At 38.9% G+C, this 26,856-nt stretch overlaps 1 protein-coding gene across 3 annotated transcripts in view; it reads right to left on the bottom strand.

The window, feature by feature from the left end:
• Window positions 1–26,856, bottom strand: part of Zfpm2 (zinc finger protein, FOG family member 2) — a 418,495-nt gene that overhangs the window by 307,001 nt on the left and 84,638 nt on the right. For 2 of the 3 annotated variants that reach the window (XM_050162068.1, XM_050162077.1), the window contains exon 2: window positions 20,684–20,839. The exons of the other annotated variant lie outside the window; for it this stretch is intronic. In XM_050162068.1, the coding sequence (XP_050018025.1) occupies window positions 20,684–20,839 (156 nt within the window). The remainder of the gene's footprint in view (window positions 1–20,683; window positions 20,840–26,856) is intronic. 3 annotated transcript variants of the gene reach the window in all.

Here is a 26,856-nt window from a genome sequence, read left to right as displayed (position 1 = left end):
GCAAGCAGTGACAGCAGATTGGAGGACAGAGTGCAGAAGGAGAGAAAGGCCAGGTGCTTGTCCAGCAAAGATCCCCTTTTTCCTTGATAGTTTCCAACTGCTAACTGAGAGATTAGCCTTCAGCTCCGGCTCAGCATTCTCCCATGTCCCCACCTCAGCATCCACTCCAATGCCTCTTAGGACAGAAGAACTTGGATGCTTTCTGACCATATGAGGACCAAGTCACTAAAATGATGCCTTTTAAGTTGCAGACACTGTGTTGACCTTTAAGAACATAAAAACTACGGCTTCTCTACATTATGGCATTTGTGTCTTAAAGATACGTGACTGGAAACAACATTCAGACTGAAAGGGGAGCTGTTTCCTCAAAGTGAGCCACAGAGGACATATCATAACACTAGACAAAAGGCAAGCATGAAATTGGCAAGACGTCCAACTAAAATATGTCATGATCTGAGAGTGGGTTTGGGGGTGCTGGAAGGTACTGAAGGGAAGTCTTAAGGCTGTGTCTTCGGTACTGAAGGGAAGTCTTAAGGCTGTGTCTTCTCTGGTTGTTGCGTGGCGTGAAGTAAGCCACTCCTCATTAGGCACAGGACAAACTCACCGTGATCACTTCACCAGTGTCTAGGAGTGTCTAAGAGATGTGGGATGACAGGACACGTCAGCAGGTATTTGGATTCCATGTTACTGAACGGCTCAAGACGAAACATTTTAATTTAGCTGATTAAGGGCTTGAGTGAGTTTATAATTTCAAATCGCCAAGTTCTTTCACTAAATGTCACTTAGCTGCCCAATCAAGACTGCAATGCTTCCATTTCGTTTGCCCCGACATCTGGAGCAAGGCTAAATATTGATGACTCTGATTTGAGCCATTGTTAAAATAGCTAATTATACACAATTATAACTGTTTCATTTTCATCTATCTGGAGATGTTTAATAAACTGGGGAAGTCTACTGCATATCTCACTACAAAAATTAAATCTGAGATGGAATAACACGTTAAAACCACAAGGCTTTAGTCGTTTTTATGTTCTCTAAAAGAAGGAACGCAGAATGGAGAAAATGACTCATCTGCAATGATGCATATGAATATAGAAAATAAAATAGGCCAGTGTTTACTTTATATTGGTTTACACACTTTCCAGGAAGCCCAATATTGAAGTCAGAACTATTAGCAAGGTGCAAGTCTTCTCCGAAGGTCAGTTTCCAAGCTGTACCTCAACAGGGCCGCCACATCTTGAACCCTGCTCCGTGCTGTGTGCTTTGCTAAGAGCTGCATTAACGCTGTCTTATCAGCCCTGTCAGGAATCAGTGTTCTGATACCTCAGAAAAATAAACTACGGGATAGACAAGTGAGGGGACTCCCCGACACAGAAAGCATCAGGGATGAGATTAGATCCCATGTTTTCCTGACTCCAAAGACCATACTTTAACATCTAAGAATATAACCCTGGTGCTCCAGGTGTAGCTCAGAAGTGGAGGATGTGCTCAGTACAGGTGAGGTCCTGGGTCTGATCCGTGCCAACAGAGAGGAGCAACAAAGGATACGGCAGACATCGTCTACATGGCAAGCCACAAAGACGGCAAGATATGGTCTGAGAGTCACTTTCTCTTCCCCACAGTAAGTCCCCATTTATTCATTATGCTTATACACTAAGATGAAAGGTTTAATGGACTTAATCTTTTTAATCATTACTTTTTAAGATTTCCTATTTTACTTGGCACTTAATAAAATCAACTACACATAGATGGTTGATCAATAACCATTGCTCACTGACCAGTTAGGAAATTAGATTTTTGTCTCATTCTTTTTGCCATAACCTACTGCAATATCATTACATTTGCTAATTAATTGCTTTCAGCACATTATTTCTATTTAATAACTAAAATATGTCACATTTTTCAACTTTTGGACCTTTCATCTTCTAACTTTATCTCAGGAAACTAGTTCTCATTTTTATGGTAATGTTTTTTACCTAATTCATTTTTAATCTTTTTACTAATGAAAAATGAAATGATTAAAAATAATTTAATCAAATATGAAATCTCTGAAGTATTCTTAAGAAACACCATTTTTTAACTCATAATGGACACTTGCTTCTTTCGTTTCAGTATTTTATTCTCATAGAAAATTTATAAATAGAATTTTATTTTGATATTAACCCAACTCCAGCTTCTTCTTGACTTGAATGGAACTCACCTCGCTGCCTGTCTTTTTTTTTTTTTCTTAGTCCATTTTTGATTCTCCTATGTTTGAAATCAGGGCTATGGAATGGCGTAGGACAAATGTCATGAATAATTACTAGCCAAGATAATAGTGACAGGCCTGCCAGTATGCTGCTCGAAAAGCCTTAGTGGTCGGGAAGGAAAGCCGTGGAGAAAAAAGAGAGAGAAAGCGAGAGACAGAGGAACTGGGCGAGCATTTGACATCCTCTCATTTGCTCTCTGAATTCTTTATTCACATACCTCTGAATAGACAGCTCAGTGTATTTCCAGCAAAGCACAAACACACTTAATGCGGGAGCTGTGATATCTATCCTGAGAGTAATTCATAAAAGAATGAAACTGAATAATGCCAAGCAGTTGAAAAAAAATCTGTAATATTTCTAAAATTATGACTATGGAGTTAATGGTTTTCTACTGCAAGATTAAACGCCTTTGTTGCTCTTTTAAAAGATATAAGTGTATTGAGAGCCCTTCCATTTTTCTTAGTCTAGTTTTCCAAATCAATGCGAGCCCTATGGGGGGAAATTGAAGGTGTTATTGAGAAATATAACGCACAACATAAATGACTTGGAGAAATATAGTCTTTGAGCATGTGAAGCAGCGCCTTTAAAGACCATATTAGGTATTGTTGACGAGGCGGTGAAGGCAGTGGCCCTCCTCGCCAAGCAAAAATAATTTCAAAAATGCAAACAAACACCTTTTCAGTCAAAGTTAAACGCTGCTGTCGGAATTAAAGACTTGCCGCGTTCTGAGACCGTTACTTTCCCAGCACACAACAGCAGCAGTGTCTGAGAGCAGTCATGCAGGCAGACAGCCGTTCTCGACCCTGCTCTTTTAATCCATGTAGTCCCTGTCAATATTAACCTCTTATAGAAATTCTTGTACAATATGACTATTGAACTTTCTTGACTAGGAGTGTCGCTGGAGCTCTGAGCCATCCCTATAATGTGTTTTTGCAATCAGCTAAATCATCAAAGTGTTCTTTAACAATGAGCAGTTCAGAAGTGACAGATCTACTTTCTTGTTCACAACTGCTTATCAGAGGAGAGATACCACATATGTTTTCCAGGTGCTCCCTATAGTTAGGATACCTTCACAGGAGCCGCGCGTGAAAGATAAGGTCATAAAAGAGATGAAAAATGTGTGAGCTTCATACACTTATGGTTTTATCATCAGACAAGATAGCTTTGGTGAAAAGACTGTAGGAGTCAAAAACAGAAAACTGCAGCTCACGCTGAAGGACGAGGACATTAAAGTTTAGCGCTGAGTTCGTGCTTGCCTAACAGTAAGATGGTTGGGCTGGAAATGCTTGTTTTAGCTACAGATTATTGGGGGGAGGAAACCAGGTAATATCAAGCCTTTTTTGCCAAATTATAGTCATAGACATGCATGGAGATACAAAATAGAGGGGCAAGCAATACCCCAGTTAGAGCAATAACTAAGGGGAACTTTAAACACGTCAACTGTAAATAATAATAAGGCATTAGAAGGTAGCTATCACAGCATCTGCCTCAGGTTCCCTCTGACTGTCAAAGTAAATAATACAACTATTTTCAAATATGCAAGTCATCTCCTTGTTACTTTACTTGGTTTTTCTATATTTAGTATTTCATTATCTCGAAAGTCTTTTTCAGACTCCAGAATATGAAAAAATTAAGCAAAAGAATATAATGCATATTATCTGGATACTATTTTGAGATCCCAATAAGAAAATCCTAAAATTATTCATAGCAACAGTCCAGGGGTAAATGTATTATTTAAAAAAAAACTCTAATTTTTATAGTCAGTATATGGCTACTGTAGTTTGCAATATCTTATTATAGCTGGCAAGGGAAATTACTGAAAACACTTATGTACAGTTAAAGTTTTGATGATTTAAGGAGGAATAGTGATTTGCAATCCTTCTAGAGCACTTAAAGTTGTTCCTCCAGCCATCAGTGCTATATCCCAGGTGAAAGATTCTAAGTTCAAGCTTGCCGAGGATTTCACACATAAGGAAAATGTCCAAATGAAAGTAGGATAGCTTTTCAACAGAACATCACTCAATAATCTTTTTAAAATTGTTTTTATTGATCTATATATTTTTCTCCACTATACTGCCTTATTCTACCCTGCTCTTCAACCTTCTCTCATGCTCCCCATACTTTTAATTTACTCAGGAAATCTTGTCTTTTTCTACTTCCCATGTATATTAGATACATGTATGTCTCATTTAGGGTCCTCAATGTTGTATTGGTTCTCTGGGATTGTGAATTGTAGGCTGGCTTTTCTTTGCTTTGTGTCTAAAAGCCACTTACGAGTGAGTACATATGGTTTTTCTCTTTCTGGGTCTGGGTTACCTCACTCAATATGATGTTCCCGAGATCCATCCATTTGCCCGCAATTTTCAAGACGTCATTATTTTTTTCCGCTGAGTAGTACTTCATTGTGTAAATGTACCACATTTTCCTTATCCATTCTTTGGTTGAGGGGCATCTAGGTTGTTTCCAGGTTCTGATTATGACAAATAATGCTGCTATGAACATAGTTGAACACATGGCCTTGTGGTATAACTGAGCCTCTTTTAGGTATATACCCAAAAGTGGTATTGATGGGTCTTGAGGTAGGTTGTTTCCTAATTTTCTGAGAAATCGCCATACTGATATTCAAGGTGGCTGTATGAGTTTGTTCCTCATTATTTTCCTGAGTAAGTATTAGAACGGCTTAAATAAATAAGCAAATATAGGCAGAAAGATTTACTTTATACGTCTAGATTAATTTACTTTATTATTAATACATACACATTATTAATATGCATGTATGTGCACCGCAGACAGTTGTGCACCATCACACGGGTACTGGGAACTGAATTTGTGTCTCCTGAAGTGCAGTAAGTGGCCATCCCCACTGAGTCACCTCTCCAGTATTTACTTTAAAATCTACTGAAATAAACAATTTCAAAGTTTATACTTAAATAATTTGTATTGTCTTTCTCCCACTTATCATCAAACAAAATCTTTATTGCAACTAATATCAAACTATAGAGATTTGACTCAAATCAGACGCATCTCGTTCTGATGATGAGACAGTGTCTGGAGGGCCGTGGCAGGATGACAGTTTGCGAGTCTGTCAACCTACTGCAAGATCTTAAGACTTACAAGTAAGAGAAAATGTGGCATTTGCCTTTCAGGGTCTGGGTTGGTGCCACCATCTGATCACTATTTTTTCAATTTGTTGCCTGAGTTTCAGATTCATCATTCACTTCAGAAACTCATTATTACCACCAAGATAAAAGCAAAGCCATATTTTAGTTTTGAACCTGCCTTTCCAAAAGGCCAAATCTCCAAGCGCAATGGATACAACAGGTTTTAGAACATGATGGTGTTTGCCCACCACTTTCCACACATCCTTCCTCTTCGCTCTCCTTTTTAACAGAATTCTCTCTCCCACAGGGACACCTCCGTTCTGACGCTCTCTTAATGGATATGATGAACCAACATGCGCACATCCCCACAGCCTTCGGCCACCCCATGCTCACCTGCATAGCACTCTTTCAAATGTGAAGCATGACACAGAACCATGTGTATTCAGACACCAATTACAATGACAAAAGATGAAGGCGACAATCTGAATGTCATTTAGAATCCATAGTTCTAGCACCATAATGGAAGATGAATTCCCGAAAGTCAAGAGTTAGGCTTACCAAAACAATATCAACGAAACAAATAATTCCTCCAAAAATGTATGGACTGAAAAGGCAGACAAAGGTTAAAGGTGTATGCAGTATTGTCCTGACGACTGGAGTTGAGATCCCAACACAGACACATAGGAAGTCATGCCTTCTTCATGCCCCCAAATTCTAGGTCCTCACAAAGATTTAACATCTTCCTCCTACACATGCAGGGGCACACACACGAACACACATGTGCATGTATTCTCATGGACACACATAGAGTAAATATATTTTCAAAGTATAAGTGATATCATTTTTTTGCCAATAAATCTAGTTTATTCCTGTTGGTATTTTTTTACTTATCTCATTTCTCTCTATCTTGTGGTTTATGGGAAACTTAAATTAAGATTTCTTTTTCATTTTAATTAATAAGTTTTTTTGTGGTTGTATTGCCTGTGTGTGTACATGTGTGTGGACACATGAATATGACAGTGTATCTTTGGAGATCAGAGGACAGCTTAGGAGAGGGGGTTCTCTCTTTCCACTACATAGGTTCTAAGAATCATGCCTGGGTCCTCAGGCTTGGCAGCATGTGCGTTTACCCACTATGTCATCTAGCTGGTCCTTCAGATCTGCATTTAAAACTTCGGATTTCCAGTTATGCATTTCCCTCTTGTATTTGTCTTTGTTTAGTTTCTTATTCTTAGTAGTTTTATCATTCATTGTCCTTCCTAAACCTTTTGATCCTCATCTTCGTCTCTGGAGTCGACTATAAGACAGTCACCATTGCCATCTGTATATTACCAGACTCTGGACACTCTGTTCTCTTCTCTGAGCATTGAAGTTAGTTCCTTTCTCATACCTATGAACATTTAATTACAGCTCCAATGAACCTACTTCATGCCTATGCAACATTGATTCCAGTTCCAACACTGCATTCTTAAAGACAGTTTCTCTCACCTGCCTCACAAGGTCAGACAACCCTTTATCATCATGTTAGCAATGTCTGCCCCTAGGATAATAAACTCAGCTTTGTGTCCATAGCATAGCTCACATGGCTGAGACAGCAGGCATTCAATCAGTATCTATTGGATCTGGAGCATAAATTCCATATTCACTGAGTACCACTGTGCTAGACTGTTTTGCATTTATTCAATGGACATATTGTTCTCTGTGTGCATGCATGTGCACATATGTGAGTGTATGTGTGTGTGTTTGTGCACGTGCATGTGTGCATATGGATACAGATATGTGTACCACAGAATGAACATCACATTTAGAGAGCAACTTTCAGGTGTCAGGCTTCTTTTACTACCATGTGTGTTTCAGAGATCAAACTCAAATAGGCAAGGGTGGAGGCAGGTGTTTCTGCTTTCTGAGTTTACCAGACTGGTACGACCCTGTGTTTTGAGTCATTCATTATTCCAACAATCAAGTAAAGCTAATTCAAACTATGCATTTTACATATGCTGACACACAGACAGCAATAAGAAAAATTAGATCTGGACATGCAGTCACCTAAAAAATAGACATCTCTGTGTGTCTTAGCATGAGCCATTTACAAAAATCAGCCAGTTCTGTGGCTATTTCCAAGAGTCTTTTCTTACCATAAAACCTGGGCCTAATGAAGTTTCTATATCTATTAGGAGCAAATGTTTCCGAAAAAAATCCCAGGTCATGTCATTTTTACCCTTTCTCAGATTTATATCTAGCTCCCGACACCAGAGATTTTCCCAAATGTTATCACAAGACCCATTCGGGCTCTATGGAAGGCTGAGTCCTCCCACAGCCCCCAGCACTTCAGTGCCAGTAGGACCTTGAATGCTGTATGATAACACCAGGAAAACACAGATGGTACCCACAACATCAGCCAGATGTTCAGAAGCATGGGACAACTCTCTTTATAGGGCTTTAAAGCTGGTTTCCTGACTCTCTGTCGCCTTTACCAACTCTGACAGTTTATTCAATTTTGATAAATTTGTTGTTCAGGTATCTAATATAAATAGAAAGGCACTTTAAGAACCTTACTGAAACCCAAAACGAAACTTAACGTTCTTGATTACTGTTGACTACTATGAATTTACCTCATTCTTCTGTGTTTTTCAATAGGTTGATTTGGGGCTGGTGAGGCCTGACAGTGTAGGCGGCACTTGCTAAGAAGAACGGAAGTGGAAATTAGAGAGAGGTAGAGTCCTAGGACAAGTGGCCAGCACTGAAGCTATAACTGCGTTACTCTGGAGGAAACAGGCCGTTGAGTGCTAAGTGAAGGTCAGGAGACCCTTTCTGATTAAACTCACAATTCTGTCTGGAGTGCTCAGGAATTCGGGCACTGTTGACAAACCAGCTACAGAGTTCCAAAGTAATATCCAACATTTATGCAAATTACTCAAAGCTCAGACTTGTTTAACACTATTTTGGACTGTTCTAGTTCTATTATTATTTGATACAAAGCTAATTAAACGGTTGTAAAATTAAGTACAAAGGAGAATGAATACATGTATTATCTGCTTGGACATGTGAAATATGAGCATAACATATGCATAATACATAATTTTCATAATGTGTCTTCGTTAATGATCTGATGTTTTGGGAGATCACCTTAAATGTCTCAACAGAGTCATTTGGACTGCAGGGAAAACACATTATTTTTTTGTAACATGTGTTTTCCTCATAATGTAAACTATCTTTTGTCTTATCACATGACTGCCATAGAGTTATTACTTCTTACTGAAAATGAGTACGTGGGATGGAACAATTGGAACTGGGGGCACTTGGGGGGGTGATGTGGAAACCTAGTGCAGCGGAAACTCCCTGAGATGTGTAAAAGCAACAATAGCAGGGACTCCTAGTAATGGAGGACCCGGAGCCTGAACCCACCGTCTTCTGTCACCAGGGACGGCATCCGGTGGGGGGACCAGGACACCAACTCAGGCACAAAACCTTCAGCCTATAACCCATTTGCCTGCCAGATGTACTGGGGCGATGGTGGGTCAGAGACTGTGAGAATGGCCAACTAAGGAACGGTTTAACTTGAGGCCCACACTAGGAGGGGAGGGTATCCCATGCTCAACACTACCCTGGATGGCCAGAAACTAGAAGCTGGATACCCCAGAGACCTAGGATAGAACCAACCACAACTGGAAAAAAAAAAGAAAAAGAAAAAAAAATCAAAGAAATTGTTGAAATTATCCTAATGATATTCTATTATATTCATTATACTTGTAGATCAGATCTTAGCTCAATGGCCACCAGAAAGGCTTCCTCTGGCAGCTGATGGGAGCAAATGTCCCCAAACATTAGTCATAGTTCAGGGAACCCTGAGGAAGAGGGGGAAGAAGGATTGTAGGACCTAGAGGGGTTGAGCACAACAGGAGAACATGACCCACAGAATCAACTAAGCAGGGCTCATAGGGGCTCCCAGAGACTGACATAGCAATCACACAGCGTGCATGGGACTGCACTAGGCCCTCTGGATACATGTTGTTGTGTAGTTTGGTGTTCTCGTGAGACCCTGTCAGTGAGTAGTCAGGGGTGTCTCTGACTCTTCCACCTGCTCTTGGGACCCTGCCTCATTCAGTCTTGATAGCGGGGTTTATACTTAGCTTTATCATATCTTGTCTTGTCTGGCTGATATACCTGGTAGGCCTGCTCTTTTCTGAAGGGAAATGGAGAAGCGGTAAATCTGGTGGAGAGAGAAGGTAGGGGTTACTGGAAGGAGTGGAGGGAGGAGAGACTGTAGTCTTGTATTATATGAGAAAAGAATAAATAAAAAAAGAACGACTATATGCTGGTATTATACAGTCATCAGCCTCCAGGACAGAACACAGGAATGTACAACGAAGACTAGAGCGGGCAGATTCAGGCTGAGGGACATCCAAACATTTACACAGGGTCCACACGTTACATGCTTTCCTTTGTTTTACAAAGGTTTTTCTTCATTTACTATATTATTCTGAGAGATGAAAACATTCTTTATATAGTCGTTCTTCTGCCTCTAAAATATTCAGTAAGACCATTTACACACATCCATGCTTACATACAAAAGCAGGTCACATGAGTGAGTTCTCAGGGTCTGAAGTGCAATTTGCATAGCCCCCAAAATTAGAAGTTTGTCCAAGACCCCCAGGTACAGAGACATATGCTAATTCCAGGGCAACAATAGAATATCATCAGATCTCGTTGTTGTCAGCCAGGTGGAGGGATGGAGGACGGTCTGTGTGCCTCGGCTGTTGATTCCTGCCTTGATAAATCGATGCCTTTAATCAATAAAAAGATCTCCCCTTCTCACTGTCAGAAAAATATCATCACAGTCTACCGTCTGTGCAGTTTTCCCTTCCATCTCCGCTATGTGCATAAGGCTTGGTGCGATACAGCCACTGTCAAGTTCCCGAAGAGTTCCTTGTCTAATCTTTCTACCCCTCCCGATCGTCGATACAGAACCTGTTAGAATGTATTGCTTGCTTTTCCAGTTCCTGTGTTTATCTCACGTCCACTCTTACCATCTGCTGCACTGCATTTCCTGCAGTAAAGGGAGAAGTTTTCACAGTGCCCAGAGCTCTCCCTGCAAACAATGCCCCCTTCCTCTCTTCCTTCCTTCCTTTCCCTGCTTTTTACTTAGGTTTATTGTGTGCTAAGGTCAAACAGTTTTAAAGAGTTCAATTTGCAAACATTTCCATAAGGCCGAAATTCCTATCCAAATAGTTGTGATGGAATTGTAAACACCCCCAGTCATTTATTACTGGCTTCAGCCCAAGTATACACACTCGGGTGTGTTTCTGCTCCCTTGAATTGCCTGAAAACAAGAATACAGGGAGCAGGCAGTGAGAAATTATGGCCTATTTTATGCTACCGTACAGGGTGACGTGCCCATTCATTCAGTCTCAGTGGTCAAAAGGACTTTCAGTATAGACCTCACATCATTGATATACCCTCTCTCTGTACTTCTGACAGGTTTTTATCTATTAAGCCTTTAAAGAGACCCTACATGACAGGAATATTTTAAGGACATTTCTCATTCATTTACTTAATACTTCTTGTTTCTTGGTTTTGGTAAAACTCCATAGTTTTTGACTTGTGCAAGAGTGTTGTTGTTGTGGTTGCTTTGTTTGTTTATTTGGTTTTGTTTTTGAGAAAGTCCATTTAAAAATATCTTGTGAAAGTGAAGTTTAGAGTTCTTCAGATGTTTTTATTTCCTTCTAAAAGAATTATTTCCTAATGAATATCAGAAAAATATTTCCATAATTTCATTAAAACTAATACCCTTTGCCTTATTTTTTTACTTTTTACTTATTTTATTAGTGTTTTGGTGACTGAGTCTCTAACTGTATTTCAAGCTAGCCTATGATGTGGGATCCCCCTCTGTATGCTGTGATTACCACTGCTTGAATAAAGAAATTGCCTTGGCCTGTTGGTAGGTAGGTGGGGAAAACTAAACTGAATACTGAGAGAAAGAAGGCAGAGTCAGAGAGAAGCCATGGAGTTACTGCCAGAGACAGACGCTGGGAATTTTACTCAATAAGCAATAGCCATGTGGCAATACACAGATTGATGGAATTGGGTTAAATTAAGATGTAAGAGTTAGCAAATAAGAAGCTAGAGCTAATAGGCCAAGCAGTGATTTAATTAATACAGTTTTTGTGTGATTATTTCAGGGCCGAGCAGCCAGGAACCAACAAGCGGTCTCTCCTTACAACAAGGCTAAACAAGAAGCAGTATCTTGTCTAATCCTCCTGGATGCTGGGATTACATGTGCTAGCTCCTCCCAACATTTACTGTAATTTTTTAATATATTTTTTTTGGAATGCACATTCATGTGTGTCCATATGTGTGCAAATGAACATGTGTTTGGATATATGTTTGTACATGAAGAGGCCAGGAGTTGACATTGGGTGTCTTTCTCAATCAATCCCCACTTTGTTTATTGAGGCAAGGTCTCTCGCTTAACTCTGAGCTTGCCAGTTATGGATTGCTAGTCAGCCGGTGCCAAGCGACCTCTTTCTCATATTTGCTTCCCAAATACTTGAATTAGCACCCACCTACATTCCTGCCAGGGTGTTGGTGAGCTATGGGGATCCGAACTCGCGTCCTCATACTGGTGCTACAGATTCCCTATCCACTGAGACATCTTCCCCGTTCTCCTCACTGTAATGTGGTATTACCTTAGTAGTTTTCTGACTTTGACCAAAGTACCAAACTTATAGATGATAAAGTGAAAAATGAGATCTACCCTGCAAGCCAGTAAGCTGATTAGAAACACTGTGCACACAACAAGATTCCTGACTTCCAGGGACAAACAGAAAATGGGAGGTGTTATTACCATTATCCCAATTATTGTAATTGGTGCATAGTCTCAACACTGATCTGTCTAATCTCAGAAAGGAAAGGAAAGCACCGAGACGACAATCTGCATTCGTTATCAGCGTTCATTGGTACAACACGTCGAGCTATTTTCATTTGACCTCTTGAGAACAACAAAAAGTGACTAACTTTATTACTATAATTAAATTCATCATATCACAGCTTTCTCCATTTCCCTCTACACCTTCTATGTTTAGGGCTACCAGAGATAAAGATTATCCCATCAGGTAATGGATGGGCAAATGCCTAATACTGCCTGTTGCTTCGCAAATGATAACAAATCACTGAGAGAATTTTACATACTAACAAGAAAATGCAAATTTTATGTGAGAAGATTAAGAGCTTTGAAAAACCTATTTGATTTAAACTTACTAAATGGTAGAGCAGAACCATGAAACTGGAAATCATTTGTGATATTTAAGGATATAGAGTAGAGGAGACACTGCTAGTTCCAAGAAAAGTCTCCTACAGAGCGAACACTTTCTCTTTAATCCTGGTTTGCCCAACAGTTAACATTCAGGTTTGCAAACCAACATAATTCATACAGTTAAAGTAAATTGGCTACCCAGGCTTTACCAAAGCTATTCGTACTTATAGTTTCCTTTAAAATAGAAAAATAAACAGTGCTAGTAGATAGGCATGCTTGGAAAACAGGAGGCTGACGCTCAAATATAAATTACATAATACTGAGAAAAATAGTCTTTAAATATAACCACAATTAGATTAAAAATGCTTTCTTAAGAAACACTGAATCTTTATTCAGTACAAAACTGTACCCCAGAAAATGGAGAAATTAAAATGAGCTTCCATATAGGTAGTTCTCTTTCATATTATTCAGCTAAATTTAATGACCAACTGGTTCAATATCTAGATTAAAACTGAAAGAGCCAATCAATAATGCATGTGTCTCATAATAAACAGATGTATATAAATATAATGCCAGGATATTAAATAGATTATTCTTCTTTTATATGACTTTTAACATTTAGAACAAGCAACAAACCAAGATAAATCTTACAAGTCCAGAAAGGGTCTTGCTCTTGCAAAAACCTTACACTTTAAACCAACAAATACATTTCTGAATTATAAAAAAAATGACCTTTATAGCAATATCCATTCTTTCTGTTGTAAACATATTGCTCACTTAAAATAAAGATATCATTGAAAATGAGTTAATCCCTCCCAAGCCGTATGTATTTAGCTAGATAAAAAGAGAAATATACTTTGGTATGACATGAGGTTACGTGAGAAATTCTAACAGAATGCATGTCTTACCAGGTTCAAATTTATCTTGTAGAAGAACTTTAGCAGACTGCACTTGTGAAATGTTGATGGCCATTTCACAGGAAGAAAAGTGCACCGGGCTTATCATATGCAAAAAAAGTGGGATATGGTTTCATACATGACTCCTATAAACACCACAGTATAAGACATTTCATATATGGGCAAAATCAATAATTTTTCGCCTTGTTGAAATTTTTGTCTTGATCTAGTGTCCAGGTGAGGTAGGTAGACAAAGCTTTATCTGACCCTTATATAAAGAGCATTATGTCACAGGAAAAAAAAAAAGAAAAAAAAACACTAAGCCATCTGGTTTCACCAAATAATTACCACCTAAACCTACCTGCTTACTCTCTTGCAGCCCTGGGGCTTGCTCAGGTGCCCCTCAGTTTCCCACTGATCATCATTTAAAACATTTTGCTGAGTTCTGAGTAATAGCCACGCTGTGGAGACTTTTTAAGCAGCTAAGAAAGACTGGCAGGCCCCCGTCACAGGTGTACTACTTATCACGAGATAAAACCCCAAGCCGGATATGACTATTATCTCTCTTCCTAGTTCCTTAAAAAGTCATTACTTTTCAGTTCTCACCATGGGACAGCCCATGCAAGAAAAACACGGTGATTTTTAAAGCTCATTATGACAGAATGTGAAGGAGAACTGGGCCCAGGGCAGCCTTCGGTTTGCCAAGGAACAATAATGTCATGCGAAGGGAGGGAGGTGGTGGAGAAGCGAAGCCAGGTCCATGCCAAGCAAAGCTGGGGGCTGTTCAATCAGCCCTATCGGCTCTCCATCAGTGTCTCCACTCCAGCCAAATCCAGGAAAAACAAGGAGTCAAAGATTCAGGTCAATAAGCTTATAGGCGATTTGCACAAACAGCTCCTCCAGCAAGGTAAAAAACAAAGTCATATTGGCTTTTCTCTTTCACTCCTTCTCTTTGAACTCCCTGGTCCAAACACACCCTGGAAATGTCAATGTTATATGCAAGAGTTTAAGGAGCTGAGCTTCTTAATCCCGTTAAGAGAAAAAGAAGAACTTTGTAAATATCCCCTTCCTTGTTGAGTTCAAAGTGATCACAGCAGACCTGCCTCCCACAGATATGGGTTCTGTTACCCCGCATCTGAGAAGGAGGCAAGGCTTCACAAAAGCCACGCAGGGAAAGAACCCGACTGAAGGGGAGATGGAAACGGACTTCTTTACTGAGAAAAGAATCCAGAGAAGAGAAGAAACTAAAAGACAAAAATAACATGGATGTTTGAGATGAGGAGCAGCTGAAAAACAAGCGGGACCCCACAGGTTTGGGGGCAGGTAGGAAAAGAGTGATGCTAATCGTCTAGGCTTAGCTTGTTATGTAAAGACCAAGGAAAAGACACAGCTTTTCCGTCACTCTTAACTTCTAAACAAAACTACAAAAACAGATAGAGGCGAGGGGGAGAGGGGAGGGGGGACAGCTCAAAGGGTCTAGCAGCCAGTCTCCCTAAGCATAATAATAAAACCTCTTCCAATTTGCTGGTGTCCTACTCTTTGTTTTTCGCATTCAAGGATGTGGGAATCTGTAGAGAACATTGACACAACTCTGCCAAGGTGGAAAGGAGCAAGGTGACACAGATTGCCCCCAAACACCCACACAATGATACTGTGGAATTTATATTAATGAGCTACAGATGGAGTCTCATCGAGCTCTTGGCTGAAGAGATGATTCGGATTGGGTTATTTATATTTCCTGACAGCTCCCCCAATTTACCTGTCTCAGTTTCCCGTCTCCGCCTTCATTTTCTGCAGACTGTTCCTCACTAGGCACAAGCAAGCTGCCTCCTGACTATGCATCTTCTCTCATATTCTCTCCCTCTCACAGACCCCTTCCCTGTACCTTCCACAGTGCCAGGATGCAACACAGGTCCCTAGAGCAGCAAATCCTGACCCCTCTCCAGCTCTCTGTCTTCCTCTGTGTACTATGTCCAACACTAGGCACACCGGTGAGAAAGTTCTAGAAGCCCACTGCTTTCCTTCTGCATTCTACTCAAAGTCTGCCTGCCCTATTGCTCTTTATAGAATTTAAAGTATCTCCACAAATGGCTACAAAGTCATCCACCATCTAAACCTGTCCTGTCTTTCCTCATGTGCTCAATATTGCCCAGCATACACAGTCTGAGTTTGATTCCTTCTTTAACCCTTCCTTTTCCCCTGGGATAGAGATTGTCTTTTGTTATTGTAGAAGCGTATTACTGAGAGGTTTGAGTTCTATTGAATTTATCTATGAACAAGACTGGAAACTTCTGGTAACCTGATTCAGTATCCTTTTTTTGTTTGTTTGTTGAATTTCATAATAACTGCTGCTAGGGCAAGCATTAAGTCCAACACTGAGGAGCCTGTGTTCTGTTCTACTTTCTTAATGCACCTTAGAATGTTCAATTTTAAAAGGGTACTTAAAATATTCATTCCCTTTTAAATATTACTTAATATAAGCTCTTTGAATACATGAGAATATCCATCATTGCACAATATGCTTCCTTATTGTATGGATTTCCAGCTTGCAGGCTTTTGCCAACACTGATCTTCCCAAATGCCTTTTTAGTGTGCGTACTCTCCAATAATCTCTGAACATTCTTTATATATTGGTGCTAGGAAAAGAATTTGGGTTTTCTGTCTTCTAATGACAAGGTTGATGGTATTATATTCTTTCTTAGCTTCCTTAGAGACCATAACACCACAGAACAATTTCCAAAGGCTCCAAGTAACTTTCCTCAACCATTGTTAACAACTCAGGTTATCGTTGTCATATAGTTTTTGGAGATTTTTCTTCATAGCACAGCTGCTTACTTACTTACTACATGACAGGGACATCCATCTGACTCTCTCCTTCCTGTTCACACATCCTGTCCATTCTCCTGAAATGTATCCCACACATAATTACTTCACCTCTTTCATCAACAAACTTAAATATTTCACTTTGGAATTCCACTTGGACTAATTATTGACTCCTGGCTTAGTTTTGCACATGCATGAATATATGCCCCTGCTTTCTACATTAAACAGAGAGAGAAAGATGCAATAACTGGGGCAAATAATTCAGCACCACAGGAAATATGTAGCACTTATGAGCCCAGTGTGGATGTCTTCGTCATCTGCAAATTCAAGGAAATAATTCTTGCTTGTTCCCTTCCTGTCGCAGATGCCGGGAAGGCAAGAAGCCAAGCAGTGTAGAACAAAAGACAATGCTAGGGCCTGAGCTATCACTTTATATTTTGCCCAACGTTTTAAAATATCAGAGGCCCAAAGCAGTTTAAAGAAGCATCTTATTGTGAACAATCTCTTTTGTCCAAACCAAGAGCTAACTTGGTATCTTTTACGGGATTTGTCAATTTTAGGCCTACAACTTGAACAAGGACTTGTCTGAGATACAATCACATAATTAAGAATTTAGCCTATTAAAAAAACATAGAGTATAAATTACAGTTTTTCCGATTTTAACCTTACTAGGTTGAGATAAACAATATTTGATCCCATGGTTTAGATAGACCCACAGCTTTAATATTAATGATTTCTTCCAGATGTGCACAAAATCTTGCCCTTTAGCAAGAACATAGATAATATGAGTGAAGTCAGGAAAAATACACTATACAAAGTAAAGTTATTATTGACAATATCCTACAATATATGGGCAATCCTAAACATAGAAACGTTTACCTATAATAAGCAGTTTTTCATAGATATTTAAAGAATGAAGCTTTTCATCTCCTATTCTTCAAAAAAAAAAAAACTAAACAGTTACGATAGCATAGCATGACTTACACAAAATCCAACACTAAAATATCGATGAGGATGCAGTCACTTTGTAAGGATGCTTCCTGTTCTCCCTGAACTCATGTCCGCATTTGTGGCTTGAAGAATTAATATACTCTTCGTATGTTTTATGGTATGAAATCTTAAGGCTAACACTTGTTTATTAAGAACATACGCCCAATGTCTAAACATTTTATCTATGGCAGCCATTAAAATAACTAGATAATTGTAGATTTTGAAAGAAACTCTAAACCATCTAACTCACTTTCTGATATAGAATGACAACTTTGGAATCAACATAAGTGGTCAAGAATGCACACAAAAGAATAGTTTTTCGTTGAAAAGACTCTTTTTAAGAGAACATTTTATACCCGATTTTTTCAGTCACAGTATTCATTTCCTTAAGCCTTTAAATTATTCTCCTGTTTTACTGGTTAGTGTATCTTCTATTTTGAACTACAAAGGAAGGGAAAGCGTGTGCCCCAGAGACAGATGTGATCACCTACACAGAGGTCGCCTTCTACCCTTCAAAGGAGAGCATTTTCTCTTCCAATTGTATTTAAACAACACAAGTTAAATAGTGAGAGAAGGAGAGCGAGAGTGACTGAGAAGACTACAGTCCTAGTACGACAGGCTACAGTGTCTGCCAGTGCTGCCTTCCTTTCGTATTTCTTTAACCAACTTCCAGGGCCATTCCCAAGATTCACTGTCTATGAGAGTAACATAATGTAATTCTCTCCTGTTACATAAGGCCACAGTAAAAGGAAATAGTAATGTTCACATTTATAGTGAGGATATCACATGAAAATAACAGTCCTTATTCCCATGCATGACTTTTTTGTTTCAAACTGAGCATTAAGGAATTGTTTTGTAATTCACGTATATTATATACTATTCAACACAGTGTCTGTGCTATTAAGTGTTTGTTGCATATTTAAAATATCTTAGGATTCCCAAGTGTTTATCAAATGGTCACATCCATTAAATAGCATTCATAATAATTGTAATTCAATGTTCTCATTTCCCAAATGCCCGTTATTACATTGAGTCCCAATTCTTGTTAGTGTAGATGAATATTATTGTCTTAAGCCTATAGACACTGTTTATGAAACACCATTTGCTCTAGGTCTATCTGTCTCCAAGAGATTACCCAAAGCTTCAGCTTCACCAAACTCTTTTATTAAACATAAGCCTTTAGTAGTGATCACCCCAAATTAAAACAGGATATAATGATACTTGCTTGCCATTGCTAAATTAATGCAATTGTTAATTTTATTTATTCTTAATTACATTAGTTATGCTTCTAAAGATCTAAATTTATGTCTTGACTCTTTAACCTTAAGAGTCCAAAGAGAGAGAGGAAAAGGCAAATGCCTTCCATCCCTTAGCTTTTCTCTTTCTTTTTCTTAAGTGCTCTCGAAAAAAATAGATACTTTATAATAAACATAGAAATAGAAATTTTGTAGAAACAATAGAGAATAAAATGGTGGCAGATGTAATTTAAAAGCCAGCATACCTCAACACCTCAGCATGTGCTTACATGCATTGCCTAAACAACAGATCCTCAAGAGACACATAGAATCCAGAACACCTAAAGGAAACGTCCACTTGGCCTGAAATACCTTATGGCCAAAACTGTTCTATACGTTATATTCTTATTTTCAGTCAAACTTGTCTGTCCTGGAGACAGGCACCATGTCACAAGGCCACTGTTCACGCTCTAGGAGATCCCAGTGACGTTGTAGCTCTGCTGAACAAGACAAGAATGAGTTGACTTTCTTAGTTTCTAAGACACCATCAACAGGGGGATGCACTGTTGAAGCTTTTAAAAACACTATAAATACATGTGACCGTCACGATAGATACATTGGCCATTTTTAGGCTATTGTATTAGCTTTCTTAATTTTAGGCTGTTGAGACAGTCAGCCTACACAAGCTCACTTCACCTCTCTCAACTCTAAAACAATATCCAGGTTTAGGAAAATGGCGTGCCTGCATGAAAATCGCACACATATAAATATTGGCAGGTGTAGACAGACACAGACTCCAAGCATCTCAGCCAGTTTGCCACCTGAGATACAATCCTGCTAAATTAGCAGACGCAGCTGTTATAAACCTAGGAAGTAATATCAAAACCGATAATATCGTATACTGGTAAAGGAGGAAAAGAAGTCCTAATCCGGGGAGACTAAACAAACTAGTAAAAATAAATAATAAAAAAGTCATGTGAAATCATAAAATTACTTTTAGGAAAAAAGATGTAAAATAGGGGAAAAATTTCAGTTTAGAAATCAGCTGAAATTTGTCACCGGTACTTTTTGGATTATTTTGTGTGTGTGTGTGTGTATGGTGTGTGTGTGGTGTCCGTAGTGTGTGTGTATATGTTGTGTGTGGTGTGTGTGTGTGGTGGGTGGTGGTGTGTGTGTATGTGTTGTGTGGAAGGTGGTGTGTGTGTATGTGTGGTGTGTATGTGATGTGTGTGGGGTGTGTGTGTATGTATGTATGATGTGTGGGTGGGTAGTGTGGGTGGGTAGTGTGGGTGGTATGTGTGTATGTATGTGTATATGTGTGGTGGGGGTAGTGTATAAGTATGTGTGGCATGTGGGTGGTATGTGTATTTATGTGGTCTATATGGTGTTTATGGTGGTGGTATGTGTGTATGTGTGGTGTGTGATGTGTGTGTGTGTGGTGTGTGTATGTCCAAAGAGGATCCACAGAGAAAAAGGTCCTCCACTTCTTTATCCAGATAACCTAACAGGGAGCATCAGTGTTGAAAGCTAACACCCATAGCACTCAGTTTTTAGAAAGACTGAGCCAGACCTTGGGCTGGGAATTATCTGCACCAGTCAGTGCTCATATTCAGTTACTGGTGCCATGCAAACTAAATGAGTTCAATCACTGCCTGTTGAAAAAGAGAAGAAGAAATTTGATAAATATCAAATATGTTATAGCTGGTTGGGAAAAAACAGCAACAAAATTCAGGGAATATACCAATCAGTGATAGAGTATTTGAAAACAAAAAAAAGATTGTTATCAAAATGAAATAACTTGTTTGAATGACAAAAGATCTTCCTATATCATAATCTTCCCATATTATAAATTATTGCATTATGTTAGTAATTTTACTCCATCCTAAGGTTCAGAATGAGAAGGAGGAAGAAGAGGAAGAGGAGGAGGAAGAGGAAGAGGAGGAGGAGGAAGAGGAGGAGGAGGAAGAGGAGGAAAAGAAGAAAGAAGAAGAAGAAGGAGAAGAAGAAGGAGAAGAAGAAGAAGAAGAAGAAGAAGAAGAAGAAGAAGAAGAAGAAGAAGAAGAAGAAGAAGAAGAAGAAGACAACTTCTTTCAAAACCACCTAAGTGTCTCCATAACATTCAGCCATCAAGGATTACCTTTGTTACAAAAGAACTCCACTTCGCAGCTCAGATTTTCTGGCCCAAAATCTGCTGGGAAGCTTCCCTCCAGTGGAAAGTCCGCTTTTGCGATGCCTTCTGCCTCCTCTGATGGATACTCTTCGTCCTCATCCTCAATGGCATCTTCCAGAGGCCCTTGAAAAAGAATCAGGGACACTGTACCAAACTCATCCAAGGAAGGGGAGAAATAAAAATCCTCTAAGTAGGGTGGTTCTGAATACAGAGGTGAGGGAAGAGAATTACAGTATGTTGTCCCAAGAGGACACATACACACTAATGTAATGACACCCAAGAAACAGTGTGCAGGGGTTTATTGGAAGTGAATATACTCAATATATAATAAGTACATGCATGGAAACTTACAGAATAAATGATTTTTTTTAAAGTGGAGGAAAAAAAGAAGAAAAAATACGGCCTTCATTGAGAAGGCAAAGAAAGCAGGTACCTGAGGAGATGATACACAGTAACTTCAGTCTCCATTGCCTCCACTCCCAGTACCAAGCCTTCTATGTGCTCGCGGACACACACACATACCACACATACACAGAACACACACACACACACTGCACACATACACACACCACATACACACACATACACCACACACACCACAACTACACACTACACACGCAAACACACCACACACACCACACATAAACTGCACACATACATGGAAACATTACACATACACCATGTACACACACACATGCACACACACCACACACACATGCATATACACACACACGCACATGCCTGTCTTGAAGAGCAAACCTGTGCACTTTACAATCATTTGTTAGAATTCACTGCCTGGTAAAGAAGCACGAGTCTCTCTTACACTGTTGAACAATTTCACCTGCGATTTTAATAAAGATTTATAGTAACTGAATGCATTTTAATTGAACTGAGATTTTAATAAAGTCTATACTTTTAAAAATCCTTCTTAAGAGTGAATTCCAAGAAAAGATTTCATTATTATATGTGTTTGAGGCTTGAAGAAAAATTACATATTTCTCTCCCTGGCGAAATCATAACCTTATTCACAATTAATTGAATTTTTTTTCTAAAATGAAAAGTAGTTTCCTAATGAAAAAATGTAATTTGTATTTATGTGATACTTTTTCAGTAATAGAAGTGCAGTTCCCTGGGAAAGAGCGAGAGTGAGGCACACTACATTACCGGGCCTATTTACCGCAAGAGAGGGAAGGGCTGCAGTGACGCCTCTGAGTGAGCGGCATGGGAACACGTGCTGTTAACCAAATAATGCAGCCGACCTGTTTTCCTAAGTAAAGCCTGCATTTACTGCAAAAGAAGCAATGTGGCGTTTTATCCGCAGAGCACAATTATGGTAATCGGTACTAATTGTCACTCTGTCACTGGTCTTGACAGGATAAATACTTGCAGAATTAAGTTTCTGCCTCTGCTGTCTCTCCTTTTCTCTCACTCTCTTTTATCCTCTCCTCTCTCTCTCTCCAAATGTAGTAGAAAATTTTAGGATCAAAGATAAATATTATCCATTTCAATGCTTCAATATTATCGTTTTTATATATCTGTGTAAGCCAACATGCCTACATCCCGTCGTGTAAGACCGCCACCCATGTGAGTTTCCTGGGGTCTGAACTCACAAGACACATGCACAGACTTAATTACCTGCATTTAAATTAAGGCATGCCCAAGCAATACATTTTCTTTAGAAGTCTTTTGTCCTCTTCAGAATTTATTTTTCCCTTATGTAATTTTTAAAAAGTTTATTTTTAATATTCTCATAATTGTAACACTTCTTTTACTCAAACTGAAGAGTAAAAATACTTAAATTCATAGATCTCCTAATAGTTTTTAAAGTTATTAATTTCAAGTCTAGCATTTATAATTTTAGAACAATTATGTTAAATAACAAGCGTGCAAGCCATATGTTAAATAGTAGCAAGGTATCACGCATCCTCAAATTCATTTGTTACATTTATTAATAAGTTTATTAACGATTTATCTAATGGGGACACTAACGGATGACATTTCCTTGTTTTTATTTTTCTGAAGTAATTAATTTAATGTTTAATAAAAAGGAAACACGTTTAAAAAGAAAGTGTCATTTGTGTTTGGTGCAGGAGTTCCGGGGTGCTTTCTCACAGGGTCTGCTGTCTAGCCAGGCTCTCTTCAGGTTTATGGTCAGGAAAGCAGCTCGGCTAACAGAACAATGTCATAGCTCACTAAGTGAAGCTGTTGCTTTGCAGGTGCAGCACGCTGCACGCCCTTTCTCCAACGTCGTGCACTCCTATGCACACCAGTCTGTGGCAGCGATAAACATCTCCCGTCTGAAACAGAACTCTGAAATTCAAGGAATTCGTGAAGATGAAAATGTCAGCAGGTGGTTGGTCCACAAGGCCCAGTTCTCCTCCACAGGCAGTTAACAAGCCAGCTTTACACGGGTGCCTTGCTCTTCCGACTGCTAAAAGTCAACCAGAGTCTATGTTCCCCTCCCTTAAAAATCTGGAGATCTTTTTGTAGACCCCCCCAAAATAAAAATATCTGATTGCCCATTTTCATTCTTTTTATATAATCCATACTGGATCAATTTGTAAAGTAACTGATTTAATATTAGTTACAACAGAAATGGCATGATATAGTCCCTTGGGGGCCATATTTTTCTTTGAAAATAAATACTCTGAATTTTGCTTACAGAAATAACTTCCAATAATATAATAAATATTTGAACAGTTCATGTATAAAATATGAAACGCATAAAACCCTTCATACCTAGAGAACATGCTTGCATACTATAAAAATAAAATTAACAATATGAACTGTCCTTTTTAAAATTGAAACAGATGTGATAAAATTTTTTGCAAGATCCTTTATTAAAGATAATGTTACTGAATAATTAAAACACAGAATAGCAAATTGGCTTTAGCAATATATTAAATTAAATTTTGAGAGTCGTATTAAAATCTTGCTCCTGTGATCCCGGGAAAGAAAACGAACCGCTGCAACCCTGATTTATCCTTGGCAAACCTCAGACTTGGCTAATGTGCTGTGGATCTTTAATAGGTGTGCAGATTCGAAATGTGCACTTCACTTTTATTTCTAGGTTTATGAAAAACTTATAATTGATAAGCCTGCTGCAAATTCAAGAGTTAAAAATACGTCTTCGGCATCTCTTCATGAGCCCAGCTTGTGCCTGAAAAGAGCATTTCCATTCAAAGTCCAAATGGTAAAGGCTTCTTGAGCTCGTTTGCTCGAAAGGTGTGAGAACTCAGTGCCAATGCTTAGAATAAGATGCGGGAAGATGATTAAAGAGTCGACTCGCACTCTTCCCAAAGTAAATTCAGATTTATATAATCTACTGTACTTTCAAATGTGAAATTACTAGCCACTTCTTTAACTGTCAATCCAGATGCTGAGAGAGGGGTTTCTCTTAAAATGCACAGTATTTATGTTTTAAGCCAGGGTCTCACGTTCCTCTCAATACTATTTAACAGGAAACATCACTGATAATTGGTGGCCATAAACTAACATTTTAAAGGGGTAAATAAGAGACCCTTGAAGCCCAAGTATAATTAATAGCACCAATGAAGGAAGGAATAGAGAGACCTCCTGGGTATGGATTAGTGGGCACAGAGTCCACTTCAGGAAAATCAGCACACGTAATTTGACACAAATAATATCTCCCCCGAAGAGGCTCACAACCAAGCTCCATGTGCCCTCATGGAGAAAATTACTTCTGATTGAGGCCACTTGGCAGGCAAGGGTGAGGAACTCTGAAGTTCAGCCCTTCAATTGTGTCTGATTTACAGATATTCAAACCCTCCTGCCAGAATTAATAGTCTTGCTGTTTATAAACATCAACATTTACCTGATTTTAAAATATGAAAAATAGGCTGTGTATCCTAAAACGGCAACTATAATGAACTAAAGGGCAAGCCCGCCATGCTCTTGGTTTTCCCGGAGAAAAAATGAGCAGGCCTAGATGGAAAGTATTTGTTCCATTTTTAGGGGCAGAGAAAGAATTGTATGCTCAGGACCCCTTTGAATTGGCCATGGCTACCTTTGTGTCCCAGAAATAAACAAAAAGGGAAGCTCCACTAGAATTCACAAGACCCACAGAACTCCATGGTGCTGAGCAGCCCAGTGCCTCAGCTGTCTGGCAGAGCCCAGTGTGGGTCTATCCTGGAATTTGTCATAGGGAGATGATTCAAATGACCTAAGGTTGTAAAGGGGCATATGAGATGTTGAAGATTAAGTCATTCTGTCGTAGACCCTGGTCTCATAACCACGGAGTGAAGTGTAAAATAACAGTGTACCCCTGTGGCTATGAAGCAGCTAAGGGAGACTCGATCCCCTGGGAGAAGAAATTGTTGAGAAACGGTCGCCGCAGCTTCAGGGGGCTAAAGAAATCCCCCAAAGCATACCCATAGCAGCTGATGTCAGAGCTCGAAACAGACAAAGAAAATGTGAGGGTAATATATAAATGACATGCGAAATACATAAAGAAGATTAAAATTAGCCACAGCACAGGGACTTGAAAGTGGAAATCAGCAAGTAAATATCAAAATTAACTACACGTGTTTCTACACACACTGCTTGCTCTGAGGCTCTATCTTGGCAGCCCGTTATAAACCGGGCAACCCTCACCGAAATGCCACGATGTCTTTGTTGAGATAGTTCAAAGTGTTTCAGAAAAAGGGGCTCCAGCAAAAGACATTCAGCTGTGCAGAAATGAACAGACAGGGTCATGTACGGAGGATGGAAAGAAAGACCAAATTCTTTGGTTCGAATGCAATATCCCCTGTATGAAATTGTTCCCCTTAAACAGCCATTGGCATGAATTCATTATATATTATCTCGGTTTGATTTCGCATACACTTTGGTTAAAACAGAACACGGTAAAACTATAGAGAACATTCAACCTCTCCCGTGCATTAATATTCTCCGCACCCCACAGGCTGCACAAGACTAGCCACCTAGTGAAATGAGATTGTTTCCGAATACTGGGCAGCCTTGATTACAACTGACAGGTGGGAAGAAAGTCACATTAAAATATTATCATTCCCAATAATTACAATAACCCATCACGGTGTGCTCAGAAATTCTGGTCGTTCAGTTTTTCGCTAAAACCACACACAAATATTTCCAGATTTCTCCATCCCAGTGGCTTTTTGTTTTTCAATGTAGGCTGCTTTTCACTCTTTCTACTAATATCAGCTACACATTTAAAGCTTCATCACAAACTTTGTTACTTCGCACACACAGAACACGGTTTCCACACTCATGGAATAAATCGTTCAAAAATGTTAGTATTTAAAGGAAAAAGAAAATGGTGAGGCTCTGTCCAAATTGCTTACTTCTGTGTCATGCCCCTTTCAATATTCCTTTGTAGTATATGTCTTCAGACAAAGGAGTAAGAAGATGCATAAATATATATGCCTAAGCATGCACACACAGGCACACACATGCACACACACATGCATACATAAACATGGACACACATGTGCGCACACACACACTCACACACACACACATGCACAAACATATCAATAGGGAACTCCAAGATCACAATGTGAACAGCATGCATATATATATATATATATATATATACATACATATATATATATATATCCTGCTTGAACCAGCACATTGCAGCTGAACTACATTTGCCTGGTCATGTTACTTCTCAAATTTACAAATATATAAAAATAAAAGGTACAAATTCAGATTCACATTTAAGCTGTAAACACACAAGCATGTGAAAACTCCACATACTTCTATTAATATATGAAAGCAGCTAAAAGGCAACTTTTCATCTTAAAATAACTTACATTTTTCTCTATGTGATGAAATGAACCAGTGGATTTATATTAGCTGTCTTGGTATCTAACTACCTGTATCTTACCTTAGTTTCTTTGTGAATTTCAAGGTAATATTCGTAATACAAAAAATACAAGGCCTTTTTATGGGGAACAGTAATATGTAGAATAACTTAGTATTTCAATTAGATGTTGAGGTTAAAAAAAAGCCTCTGATTATAACTACTTAAATCTCTGAAAAAAAAATGTGCCCATCTTTTTAAAGAAGGTATCGTTTTTCTTACTTAATCGTAGATGTATTTTGTGGGCCTCAGCAGTTCATCTCAGCGTTTTCAGCTGTTATAGTCACACATT

Source organism: Alexandromys fortis, unplaced genomic scaffold, assembly GCF_014885135.2.
Source record: "Alexandromys fortis isolate MF-2015 unplaced genomic scaffold, M_Fortis_MF-2015_v1.1 scaffold_17, whole genome shotgun sequence".
Lineage (NCBI taxonomy): Eukaryota > Metazoa > Chordata > Mammalia > Rodentia > Cricetidae > Alexandromys > Alexandromys fortis.
The sequence above is the reverse complement of the archived record's forward strand: the minus strand, read 5'-3'. Positions and strand labels throughout refer to the sequence as shown.